Source organism: Zootoca vivipara, chromosome 7 (assembly GCF_965207765.1).
Source record: "Zootoca vivipara chromosome 7, rZooViv2.hap1.1, whole genome shotgun sequence".
In the NCBI taxonomy this organism is placed as follows: domain Eukaryota; kingdom Metazoa; phylum Chordata; class Lepidosauria; order Squamata; family Lacertidae; genus Zootoca; species Zootoca vivipara.
The window spans coordinates 94,449,782-94,462,414 of NC_142590.1; the positions used below are offsets into that span (position 1 = coordinate 94,449,782).

Below are 12,633 nucleotides of genomic sequence, written 5' to 3' on the forward strand. Positions count from 1 at the left end.
CACTGGGTAAATTGATGTCTCCCTGATGGGTCATGGAATCATAGAACTGTACTGTTGGAAGGGACCACCAGGGTCATCTAGTCCAACCTCCTGCAATGCAGGAATCTTTTGCCCAACATGGGGTTCGAACCCACAACCCTGAGATTAAGAGTCTCACGCTCTACCGACTGAGCTATTCCAGGGATCATGAAGTTACTCAAGTGCTTTTAGCAGACAAGTGGTGTCTTCAATGCAGGTCCCTGCTGTCTGGGACAAGGTGTGCTGTTCAAAACAGCCGTGCTGGGTGCCTCCCCCAGCCCTGAAGGCTGACCTTCCCATTGACTTCAGCGAATGCCACACAACTTGCGTCATGCAAGAGAATGTGAGGAGAATGTTTCCTTCTGTCAGGTGAAGGAAACATTTGACTCCAGAGGTGATTTCCCAGGCTGTTCCTGGCAAGAGGAGTGGAACAGGGCTCCCTGGCAAACTCTCCTCCTCTGGAGGTTTCGAAGGAGAGGTTGGGTGGCCATCTGTCAGGGATGCTTGAGCTGTGATTCCTGCCCTGCAGGGGGTGGGTGGTGTCCCTTGGGGGTCTCCTCCAACTCCACAACTCTAGGATTCTACGATTCTGTGAGCCCTGGTGAGCTAAAAGAAAGAGAGGCTGTGTGTGACCCAGGAAACCAGTAGTCTTTTCCATGAATTTGTCTTTCAAAGCTGCCTAGGGGTGGTCCCTATTCGGTGTAGCAGTGAGTCCCATAGTTTAACTCTGTGCTGCCTGAAGAAGTGAGTGAGGAAGGATAGAGCCTGCTCCTTGTGCCTTGCTTGAGGCTGATCTGCCCCCAGACAGACAGTGGCCATGGGGAGTGTTTGGGGTGGGGGACAGGGAGAGAAGGCAAGGAAGACCCCTTGCTGGCAGGACAGGAGGTGCCTCATTCCCCCACCCACCCACCCCCGCTGCCCAACCTCCAGAGAATCCGAGGGGGCCTCCTGCTCAAGTGTTTTTCAAGCAGGCAGGATTCCATCGTTCCATCCAGGTGAGACTTCGGAGAGACATTATACTTTTTTTAGAAACATGCGTCTTCGAAAGCACGCTTTGACTTGCAATGTTTATTTTGAAGAGAGAAAATATCCGTCTGGAACTTGCTCCGTGTCAGAGCCCTACGTCAGCTTCCTACGAAATAGACACACACAAACAAACAAAATTTTGCTTACTGGTTCCTGGAAATTAAGTGTCACAGGGGAAAAAACGATCTGGACCAGGTGCCAAGAGCAGTGACTGGCTGTGATCCTCACGGCTTCTGTTCCAGCCCAACCCAGGGAGGGAGGGAGGGAGGAGGGAGGGAGGAAATACTATATCTGGCTGCTGGTTCTAGCCCTGAGCTCTATTCAGAGCTGCCTCCCAGAGTCCCAGCAGGAGCACCATGAAGTCCACCAGGTTCTCCTTCTTCTCTGCGATGGGTCCCTTCCTCATCCTCTGGGCTCAGCTGCCGTCAGTGCCCGCCCCATGTGAGTTTGGGTATTACTTGGAGGGGTGAAGAATTGGGGAGGTTTGGGGGTGGGGGAGCAGGCTTGGTGAGCTGTGATTCTTGCATTGCAGGGGGTTGGGCCAGGTGTCCCTTGGGGCTCCTTCCGACTCTATGATTCTAGGAGGGGCATGGCCTTAACTGGTGATAGCATCATGCCAGGGTGGGGTGGAGCTCACCTGCCAGGGCTAAGCCCAGCCTGAATTTGAGGGATTCCACCTCCCTCCCCAGTCAAGGCCTGCAGCTATAGCCCTTTCCCCAACACCCCCAAGAAGCCTGGACATGAAGGTGACTCTCAGGAATTGGAAGATTTTGACCTACCTGCCGTAATGTTTCAGGTTGGTCACCGATGGGCAGCAGCTGGTCAGTGAGCTGCCTCCCTTGGTCCAAACAAGTGACAGGCTTTTTATTTACACCGTTGAAATTCACTTCTGTGCATTGACCATACAAAACTGTGTGATGGGATTTGGGATTTGGGCAGGGTAGGGTTCAAATGCCGCAAAATTCAGGCGCTTCAAAGGGGAACTTTGTAGTCCTCAAATGAAAAAGCCCAACCCCAAATTCTGCAGGCAGATATATGGCTGACTAGACAGGCAATGGCAAAAGTTTATGATGTCCTTTCTTTAAAAAAAAAAGGTAGGGACAACAAAGGCTCTTTTGCCACCTTCACCCTCTAAGCTGCTGAAACGTAGGACTTGTCCATACTTCTGAAAGTCGTGCCTAGAAAGCACAGCTCTTTAGCACTAAATCAAAACACATGGCAAATCACGAGAATGGGTGCCATTCATCCTGATTCAGTGCTAAACCACAGGTCTTCCTAGGGGAACAGTGGGGCAAACAGAAGTGAGCCCCAAGAGAGGTTTGGGGGCTCATCCAGAAGTGGGTTTTTGTGTAGGAGGGCTGTAGGCAGATTCTTGGACTGAGTCTTTAACTGGAATCATAGAACTGTTGGAGTGGGCCCTCCAGGGTCCTCTAGTCCACCTCCCTGCATTGGAGTATAAATAATAAATTATTATTATTATTATTATTATTATTATTATTATTATTATTACATTTAAAGCCTCTATAACAGACAGTCATCCAACCTCTGCTTTAAAACCCCCACCAGCCCCACCCTTACCGCTAGAAAGCTCTTCCCTAAGGGTACCACCCCCCTGTTGCTGTGCTTCTGGCTTCCGTCAGTGGAGCTTGAAGCTCTAGCAAAAACAAAGCAGCTCCTGAGGTTTGCCCATGCCAGATACAGCCCACCTTTGAGCAGAGGAAGGTGGAGGTGCTGGAGAGGATGGTGGGACCTCCTGGCCACCTCCGAAGGGCGTCAGCGTCCTGGAAGAGTGAAGCCAACTCCGGCGCCCTCTGACTTCCAAAGCAGCCTGTGTCGAAGGGTCTGCAAGTTGTGTCTTGTGGGGGAAAGGGAAGGTTTAGGAAGCCAAACAATGAATCACACGGCCTTTGATACTCTAAAAGGAGTGGCGCTTGGGTTAGGGGGTGGTGAGGTGTTGAAATCCCCTGCGTCTCCCAAGGTCCCAGCCCATGCTCAGATGATGTCAGCCTCCTTGGAGCAAAAGACAAATGACTCACCGGTGCCCGGAGCCTGCCCTTTCAGAAGGGTGAGGATGCCTAGAAAAACTTCCGGCAGGCAGGGAGACTTCCACATTCTGGAAGAGGGTTGCGTATCCACCAGCTCTAGGTGGCAGGAGGGAGGTGTCTACTTTTGCATTCTTACAACTGGTTTCCCTGCATTCCTGTGGGCTCTCTGCTGGGTCGTGTGAAAAATCCTTCTTTGTCCAATGGTGCCATGTGGCTGCCCTCCAGGTTGGCACGAACACATCAAGTTTCCCATTGTTCTCACCTTTGGCCCCCTCCCATTTTTCCATGCCTCTGGGGCCAAAAAAAACAAGCTTCTCTCTCTCTCTCTCTCTCTCTCTCATTAGTCAGACAGCCTGATCATGCGATGCCCCACCTCAAAGCCTTCTCCTGCCTTCCTGCCCCGTCCCAGATCCAGTCCCAACTCCTTTCTCTTCCCTTCAGAGTCCTTCCTTCCCCCCCCCCCCCGGGTCTCTCTGCTTTTCTCTCCTGAGAGGTCCTTGCCAGTCAGGGGTGTAGGAAGGAAGGGGGTGCAGTGGGGTGGACTGCCCCGGGTGCCCTCGCTGAGGGGGTGACATTTGGCATGCCATCTGCCCATGACTCCCAAGCCTACCCCCCTACCTGTCAGGGTAAGGGGCAGAGCCGGTTGGCGCTGAAGGTCCTCCATGGGCAGCTCAATCTGCCCCTGGCTGCAGGGTGTGCGCTGCTCCGGGCACCCGAGTGGCTATCCCGTGCCTGGGAGGGCACCCTCCATGCCACGCCCCCCTCAGGAGTGCGCCCGCCCTGGGCAGCACGGGCATATGCTCTGCCGCTCTTGCCAGTCACCTCCACCTCCTCCATCACTGGATGCCTGAAGGTCTCTCCCTCTCCCCGGAGATACCGTATGGCATGGGAAGAGCAGTGGGCATGGAGTGTCTCTGAGCCACAGAGGAGTGAGCCACTGGTCCATCTAGCTCAATATTGCCTACACTGACTGGCAGTGGCTTTCCATGTTTTCAGGCGAGGGAATGATTCCTAGCCCTACCTAGAGATGCCATTGGAGGTTGGACCAGACATGGTGAGGCGCAAACAAAAAAGAGAAAAGGGAAAAAAAGAAAGAGAACCCGTGCAGAAGGGGAAACAAAGGGGAGAGGGGGGAACCCAAAACTGTATATTTTACAAGGTTGTTATTGTTAGGAGATTCATTCCCCGTCTGCAGTCATAGGATTATCATATGACTGTATGTGTTTTGTTCCCACAGAGTGGGTGTGACGTAGACAGGGTGTTTGTCTTACTCTTGTTCCTGAAGTGGGATTGTTCCTCCTTTGTTCTTTCTCTTTACTGGCTGTGATGCCAGAGAGAGGGAGCCAGGATGCAGAGCAGGGGTCAGCAAACTTTTTCAGCAGGGGGCCGGCCCACTGTCCCTCAGACCTTGTGGGGGGCCAGACTATATTTTGGAAAAAAATATGAATGAATTCCTATGCCCCACAAATAACCCAGAGATGCATTTTAAATAAAAGGACACATTCTACTCATGTAGAAACATGCTGATTCCTGGACCGTCCGTGGGCCGCATTGAGAAGGCGATTGGGCCGCATCCGGCCCCTGGGCCTTAGTTTGGGAACCCCTGACGTAGAGCTCCCACCTGTTTATATGTAAATAAAGCAGTTAGCCTTATTTACTGACTTGTGTGTGTTGTTCTTCACGTTTGTGAGAGCAATCGCATAGTTAGCCTGTGGGACCAGTTCAGCCACTGGCCCCCGGCATGTCTTAAATGCTAACAGTTATTGTACCAGATCTTAACCTATTGCAGTATTTGTAAGAATGGATTCCAAATATCATTGAATTTGTCCATGGCAAGTTTGCGTTTATATGCAAGTTGTTCATATGTTTCGAGTTTGTATAAGTCTTCAATCCAATCGTAGAAGGGAGCCGCATTTTTATTTTCCCAACTCTTCAGTATCAGTCTTTTTGCTGTGGTCAGGGCACGGAGAGCCCCATTATTATTATTATATTATTATTATTATTATTATTATTATTATTATGGTATTATTATTATTATTATTTTATTATTATTATTAATTGTACCCCACCCATCTGGCTGAGTCTCCCCAGCCACTCTGGGCAGCTCCCAATCAAATATTAAACTAATACAGTACATCATTAAATATTTTAAACTTCCCTAAACAGGGCTGCCTTCAGATGTCTTTTAAAAATAGGATAGCTGCTTTTTTCCTTGACATTTGTTGGAAGGGTGTTCCACAGAGCAGGTGCCACTACCAAGAAGGCCCTCTGCCTGGTTCCCTGTAACCTCACTTCTCGCAATGAGGGAACCGCCAGAAGGCCCTCGGAGCTGGACCTCAGTGTCCAGGCTGAATGATGGGGGGGGGAGATGCTCCTTCAGGTATACTGAAACAAGGTCATTTAGGGCTTTAAAGGTCAACACCATATTGTCCTTTTGTAAGGTTCCATGTGCTGGGTATATAATTCAAAAGGATATTTTGCTTTGTAAATGTAAGGTTGTTCTATACAGTTCTGTTGATGGTTTCAGTTGCCTTCTGCCAAAAGTCTTTCAATATAGGACAATGAAAAAACATAGGTTTTAGAGAAGCATTATCCCCATTGCATCTCCAACAGTCAGGTACCTTAGATAGCCCTTTTTTAAAACAAAGATTAATGGGTCCAGTAGATTCTAAATATTATTTTTCATTGCATGAGCTTCAATTTACCATCCAGAGACCCCCTGGTCTAGCTCTGGCTCCATCTCTTGTCTTCCTTGTAAGCTGCTTGGAAGTTGCGCTGCAGTCGAGCACTGTACGAATTCTGTTGACTCAAGAGAGATCCATAATACAGTTTCAGATGTCTGCAGTACCTTCCCAAAGGACTCTGACCGGTGTGGCGACCCCAAACCGCGCTTCTTCTACAACTCCACCTCCAAGGCGTGCGAGCCCTTCACCTTCAGAGGCTGCTTGTGGTACCGCAACCGCTTTTACACCATCGAAGAATGCCAGCGCCACTGTGGATGGATTGGTGAGTGGGGGTGAGAGGTGGGGTGGGGTGGGCCCAGCTGTGGGAAAGGACCCCGACCCTCTTGACTGACAGACAGACACCCACCCAGGCATCTCGAAGCACAGGGGACCTTGGGACCTAGATGGGGGGGGGAGAGGGTATCCTGAACTTCTTCAGCTGCTCTGCCCCTGGGCCATGTAGATGTGCTCAGGCATAGATGTGGCTCAAAGGGTTGCCCCACTCATCCCAGCATCCCAGAGTAGAGGGGCAGGCCTGACTGGGACCCATCACTCTGCATCCTCATAGAAACCCTTCCTTACGGAGTGGGGTGGAAAAGAGGCGAGGAAACACACTAGGGGGGGTGAAACTCTGCAGGGTGTGAGAAAGCGGACAGAGATTTTTTTTTCTTCTTCTCCAGAACTTCATGGAGTCAATGGTGAGAGATTAGGGTAGACAAAGGGAAGGGTTTTTTGTTTGTTTGTTTGTTTGTTTTTTTGCACACAGCAAATAGCTGAAATATAGCATTTGTTCCTGCAAAAGGAATTGAGAGCCACCAACTTGGATGTCTTTAAGGACTGAGCAAATTCATGGGGAGGATGAAGCTACTAGCCCCAAGGTCCATGCACAACCTCCCCTGTTGTTGGGGAGAGTCAGTGCCGCTGGAATGTCCTTCCTGCAATCTTCTCCATTGGGCCATGTGGTTGGCCTCTGTGAGAGAGACCTGGAGGCTGGGCTGGATGGGCCCAGCAACCAGGATCCTTTAGCGATCTTAGGAGGGCTTTTCTCCATCGCTGATGCAACCTCCCCACCTCCCTCCCTCCCACCTCCTTGCACCCACCATTCTGCCCCTTTGGGGAATGCTCCTTGATCAGGGGCTCCACATCACGCCCAACAACAACGCTGGTTTCGCTCTCTGTGTTGCAGAAAAGCCTGGCTCCTGCCTCCCGAGTCCTCAAAACATCACCCTGGAGTGCTTGGCCGAGTGCCTTCATGATGGAAACTGCCCTGCGGATGAGAAGTGCTGTTCTTATGGCTGTGCCTTGCGCTGCTCTAAGCCCATCAAAGGTGAGACCCAGAGGTTGCTAGGGGGTGGGGGGGGACTACTGGTACCCTTCAGAGAAGTGGCATCCGTCAGGAGTGATTTAGCAGGTTACTCTCAATAAGGCTGGGCAGCTGTGAGAGCAGAGTGGTGCTTCTGCGGCTGGAGCAAGCACGAGAAGTTCTGCTTTTCCATAGAGTGTGAGACTAATTCTCAGGGTTGTGGGTTCAAGCCCCACATTGGGCAAAAGATTCCTGCATTGCAGGGGGTTGGACTAGATGACCCTCAGGGGGCCTTTCAACTCATTTCCCAGTCTAAACAGACTCAATTCCCTCAACCTGCCCTGAATCGTCCGCCAGTTTTACTGGATGACTCTATCAGGTTCTAGGGAGAAACCTACCTGTTTTCTCCCCACATTCTGTCATGTCACCTCTTACTGACATCCCCCACTCCAAATCTAAACAGCCCCGAATGTTTCATTTTTTTATGATTTTCAATTTTATACATTTCAATAACTTTACATTCATTTTAACATTTTAAAACGTGACTTCCTTCCCCCTCCTTCCACAGTTCCTTAAATTTACTTTTTATATTTTATAATAATAATATAATAATAATTTATTATTTATCCCCCGCCCATCTGTCTGGGTTTCCCCAGCCATTCTGGGTGGCTTCCAACCGAATATTAAAAACAGTACAGCATCAAACATTAAAAACTTCCCTAAACAGGGCCACCTTCAGTTGTCTTCTAAAAGTAAAATAGTTATTGCCTTGACATCTGCTGGGAGGGCGTTCCACAGGGCAGGTGCCACTACCGAGAAGGCCCTCTGCCTGGTTCCCTGTAGCTTTGCTTATTGCAGAGAGAGAACCACCAGAAGGCCCTCGGTGCTGGATCTCAGTGTCGGGCTGAATGGTGGGGGTGGAGACGCTCCTTCAGGTATACTGGACTGAGGCCGTTTAGGGCTTTCAAGGTCAGCACCAACACTTTGAATTGTGCTTGGAAATGTACTGGGAGCCAATGTAGGTCTTTCAGAACCGGTGTTATGTGGTCTCGGCGGCCACTCCCAGTCACCAGTCTAGCTGCCGCATTCTGGGTTAGCTGTAGTTTCTGGGTCACCTTCAAAGGTAGCCCCACGTAGAGCGCATTGCAGTAGTCCAAGCGAGAGATAACTAGAGCATGCACCACTCTGGCGAGACAGTCTGCAGGCAGGTAGGGACTCAGCCTGCGTACCAGATGGAGCTGATAGACAGCTGCCCTGGACACAGAATTGACCTGTGCCTCCATGGACAGCTGTGAGTCCAGAATGACTCCCAGGCTGCGCACCTGGTCCTTCAGGGGCACAGTTACCCCATTCAGGACCAGGGAGTTCTCCACACCTGCCCGCCTCCTGTCCCCCACAAACAGTACTTCTGTCTTGTCAGGATTCAACTTCAATCCGTTAGCCGCCATGCAATATTTTCTGCATATTCCAAATTGACTTACTCATTTATTCATCTACAGTGGTACCTCGGTTTATGAACACAATTGGTTCCGGAAGTCTGTTCATAAACTGAAGCATTCATAAACTGAAGCAAAGTTTCCCATTGAAAGTAATGGAAAATGAATTAATCCATTCCAGATGGGTCCGCGGCGTTCATAAACCGAAAATTCATAAACCGAGGTGTTCATAAACCGAGGTTCCACTGTACTTTAAATATAATAATAATAATAATAATAATAATAATAATAATAATAATAATACCAGTAATTTATTTCTACCCTGCCCATCTGGCTGGGTTTCCCCAGCCACTCTGAGCGGCTTCCAACAGAAGGTTAAAAATACAATAAAACACCCGTCATTAAAAACTTCCCTAATCTCTTATAAAACTGCCTGTGTTCTTATCTGTTTACAGTTTGTTTGTAAATATTCAATAAACCATTTCCATTCTTTTATTTTTTTAAAAAACGTTTGTTATCTTGATTTCTTATTTTTCCAGTAAGTTTCACCATTTCTGCATATTCCATAAGTTTTTGTATCCATTCTTCTTTCGCCGGGACTACTTCTCCTTTCCATTTTGGGGCAAGTAACATTCTTGCCACATACATGAATAAATTTTTATACAATCTGAGTAGCCCTGTCGCTAAAATTCCCACGAGGAATTATAGCCCCCGATGTTTTGTCCTTTCTTCACAGGGGAGTTGCTCTACCCCTTTCCTCCTTCTGAACCTTCATCGAGAACATAGTTAAAGTCTGGGACTCTCTCACGCGCCTCTTCCTTCCTCTCCCTTTGCCATCCCAGATATTTGCAAGATGCCTTCAGATTACGGCGCCTGCCATGGAAAATTCCGGAGCTGGTATTACGACCAGCGTGACCAAAAGTGCAAGAAGTTCACCTACAGCGGCTGCCTCGGAAACAAGAACAACTTCAGGAAGCGCAAGGAGTGCCTGGCCAGGTGCAAGCCAGCAGGTGAGCAGGCTGGAGACCCAGCAGGGAAGGGGGAAAGAGAGCTATCGATGGCTCCTAGCCAGGGTGACTAGGCCAGACTAGGTTAAAAGAGGAAAAAAATGGCTAGCGGAAATATGAGACCAAAATGAAGAAAAGTGTATGGAAGAATGGAAATTCTTTTCAGCCTCTTTAAAAAAGGATTATCACCAAATGAAATTGCAAGCAGGTTCTTGCAGCAAGGCAGCATAAGCAACGGTAAGCTAGCGAGAATGAACCAAATGAAGAAATGCATAAGTTTTGCGTTTCAGGCAATTGTCTGTGGAAGAAGCATCATGAATGCAAGGATGGAAAGTCGAATGTGGATAAATTGATTTGGCACAAAGTTTATAAAAAACCAACAAATAAATAAATATTAAAAAGAGCACAAACTGCAAGCAGGAAGCCTTTAGTTCACATTGCAGAGGATCTTTGCATGGATGCAGGACTGATTCTGAGTAAATCTGACAGAAAGTTCTTGGTAGCGACTGGAAGGGAACTGCTGGATCCTATGATTCGTTTCCAGTTGACTGCCGAGAAGCCATTTCTCAAAGGCACAGAAGTGTAGAAGCCGCCTTAGCCGGGAAGGAGCCCCCGGTGGCCCAGTGTTCTTCTGACAATGCTTCCCTCTTTTTCCAGGGTCTTCCTAAGTCTTCCTCGCTCACCCACTGCCTGGCCCAAGGCCCTCAACCCGGCCAGCCTGCGATGGCCTCACGTGAGAAGAGATGGCATCGCACAGACAATTATCCGGGTACAGGAATGAATCCATGCTTCCGCGAAGCGTCCGCCACTGCAAGAAACTTCCTGGTGGTTGACATGGGCTTCTCCCAAGGGGGTGTGGCATTGCTCCTGGTGGGGTGCAAAGGACCACATTCTCCAAGAGTTTGCACCCTTCTTCGTATGCATGTGTCCATGCTCTGCAAAGGCCGGCATGTGGCAAATGAAGCCAGGCAGCCAATAGGCGCTTGCAGAAACTCTGGTATGAACTCTCATAATAATAATAATAATTTATTATTTGTACCCTGCCCATCCGGCTGGGTTTCCCCATCCACTCTGGGTGGCTTCCAGCAAAGATTAAAATCTCCTCAGAGGAGGAGGAGGAAGACGAGGAGGGAAGAGAGTTCTGCCTTCCTTGCTGCCACCTCACTTGAGTGTTTCCTGGGTGCTTCTTCCCACCTGCCACCACTTCCCTGTTCTTCCAGAAGCACACACAACTGGAGGACTCATAGAACCATGGAATGGTAGAGTTGGAAGGGTTCCCCAGGGGTCATCTAGCCCAACCCCCTTCAATGTAGGAATCACAGCTCAAGCATCCCTGACAGATGGATTGGCCATCCAAGCTCTGCTTAAAAACCTCCAGGGAAGGAGAGGCCACCACCTCCCGAGGGAGACCGTTCCACGGTTGAACATCTCCCACAGCCAGAAAGTTCTTCCTGATGTTTAATCGGAATCTCCTTTCTTGTAACTTGAAGTCATGGGTTCAAGTCCTACTCTCCAGAGAAAAAGAAAACGAACCTGATCCCTCTTCCATGGGGCAGCCCTTCAGCTATTGGAAGACTCACGTCACCTCTGGCACTCACGTCACCTCTCCGTCTTCTCTTCTCCAGGCTAAACATCCCCAACTCCCTCCACCGTTTCTCGCAAGACTTTGCTTCCACACCCTTGACCCTCTTGGCCCCCCTCCTCTGCATACCTTCCACCTTGTTGGGGTCCTTCTGGGGTGTTTTTGCAAATGCAAATGAAGAGCAACTGCTGTGGCCATCGCTCAAGGGGAAGGTGTAGCAGCCCAGGCAGGGCTTCCCTTTCACAGTCCAAAAAGCCACAAATGTGAGGGGTGGAGAAGAGGGGTCAGGTTGTGTTGACAGGCAAGCAAGGCTTGAACCACAAACCTTTTTAGGGGGTGCTGTGGTAGAAACAGGGGCAAACGAAGGCTAACCGACACCCGGGGCAGGGCAAACCGCCGCCTGCGCACGCCTTGCAACGCTATATACGACGCATGCATGGCGTCGCTACGTAGGGTGCATGTGCGGCGTCGCTACGCACAGCGCAGATGCAACACCACACATGCGTTGTACGTAGCAGTTTGCCGCCTGCGCTGCTGGAACGGTGGCGGGATCCTCTGCTTGCAGCTGCAGCATCCCACAGGGTGCCTTCTTGTCAACCCCCCTGACATGGCACCCAGGGCAAACGGCCCCCCTTGCAACGCCACTGGGTAAGAAGGGGGAGATGTGAAGGCAGAGAGGAAGCAGCCTTACCCCAGGGTGACAGCATCCCCTCCAGCCCCCTTTCCCCTGCCCTGGAGCTGAGGAACCTTTTGAGGGCCACATTCCAATGGGGATAATCTCTTGGGAGCCACATAATGTACCAGGGATGGGGGGAGACTGAAGTTAAATGTGGTCTCTCCCTTCTTCCTTCCTTCCTTCCTTCTCTCTCTCTCTGCATAGGGAGGGGGGGATTTTTGCCAAGGTCCCAGTCCACGGAGAGAGGAGGGTTCACCTCAACCCTCCCCAGCCGCCTCTGCAGTGGAAATCCCCCACCCCATGCATGGCAGAGCTGAAGGGGAGGGGCACAGGCAGCCCCCAAAGCTGGTGGCAAGGGACCACTGATCTCCCAGCCCTGACTGGCAGCTTCCTTCCAGGGCCTCCGGCAGAGAGCTGTCCTTTTCTATTTCCCGACATTCATTTTTTATTTTTTTAAAAAAGATATTTATATACCATTCACCAGGTGAACTTTGCAAAGCAGTTTACATAGGGATATTAAATCCATAAGCCTCAATTAAGCACCTTTAAGTTATACAATAAAACAGCCAAGGCAAGCGACAAACAGTATTTTCATTTATTTATTCTTGGAAGGTCAGCTGTCTCCCCGCAGCCCCAGGGTAAGGTGGTTCCTGAGTAGCTTGCTGAAAAGGAGAAGCTGCCTCAGGATCACAGAATTGCAGAGTCAGAAGGGACCCCCAGGTTCATCTAGTCCAACCCCCAGCAATGCCGCAGTCACAGCTAAACAATCTCTGCTTTTAAAAACCTGGCGATGTTCTTGGGACTTTCTGCATGCTGA

The 12,633-nt window shown here is 49.9% G+C and overlaps 2 protein-coding genes and 1 long non-coding RNA gene across 3 annotated transcripts in view; 1 reads left to right on the plus strand and 2 right to left on the minus strand.

Moving 5' to 3' along the window:
- Positions 1-3,179, minus strand: part of LOC118088339 (uncharacterized) — a 37,447-nt gene extending 34,268 nt beyond the window's left edge. Inside the window, exon 1 of the mRNA XM_088673531.1 lies at positions 3,081-3,179. Coding sequence (XP_088529657.1) covers positions 3,081-3,156 — 76 coding nt within the window. The 5' untranslated portion in view covers positions 3,157-3,179. The remainder of the gene's footprint in view (positions 1-3,080) is intronic.
- Positions 1,067-3,044, minus strand: LOC148685208 (uncharacterized). The gene is made up of 3 exons (XR_015950895.1): positions 2,751-3,044; positions 1,824-2,487; positions 1,067-1,150 (listed from the first exon to the last, which is right to left on the minus strand). It is a non-coding gene; the product is annotated as an uncharacterized LOC148685208 (long non-coding RNA).
- On the plus strand, positions 1,379-12,393 carry LOC118088336 (BPTI/Kunitz domain-containing protein). Its single transcript, XM_035121881.3, has 5 exons — positions 1,379-1,485; positions 5,919-6,095; positions 6,999-7,139; positions 9,394-9,561; positions 10,216-12,393. Exons 1-5 carry the CDS (start codon positions 1,401-1,403, stop codon positions 10,224-10,226), a joined length of 582 nt encoding a protein of 193 aa, XP_034977772.3. The 5' UTR covers positions 1,379-1,400; the 3' UTR covers positions 10,227-12,393.
- The last annotated feature ends 240 nt before the right edge of the window (positions 12,394-12,633 follow it).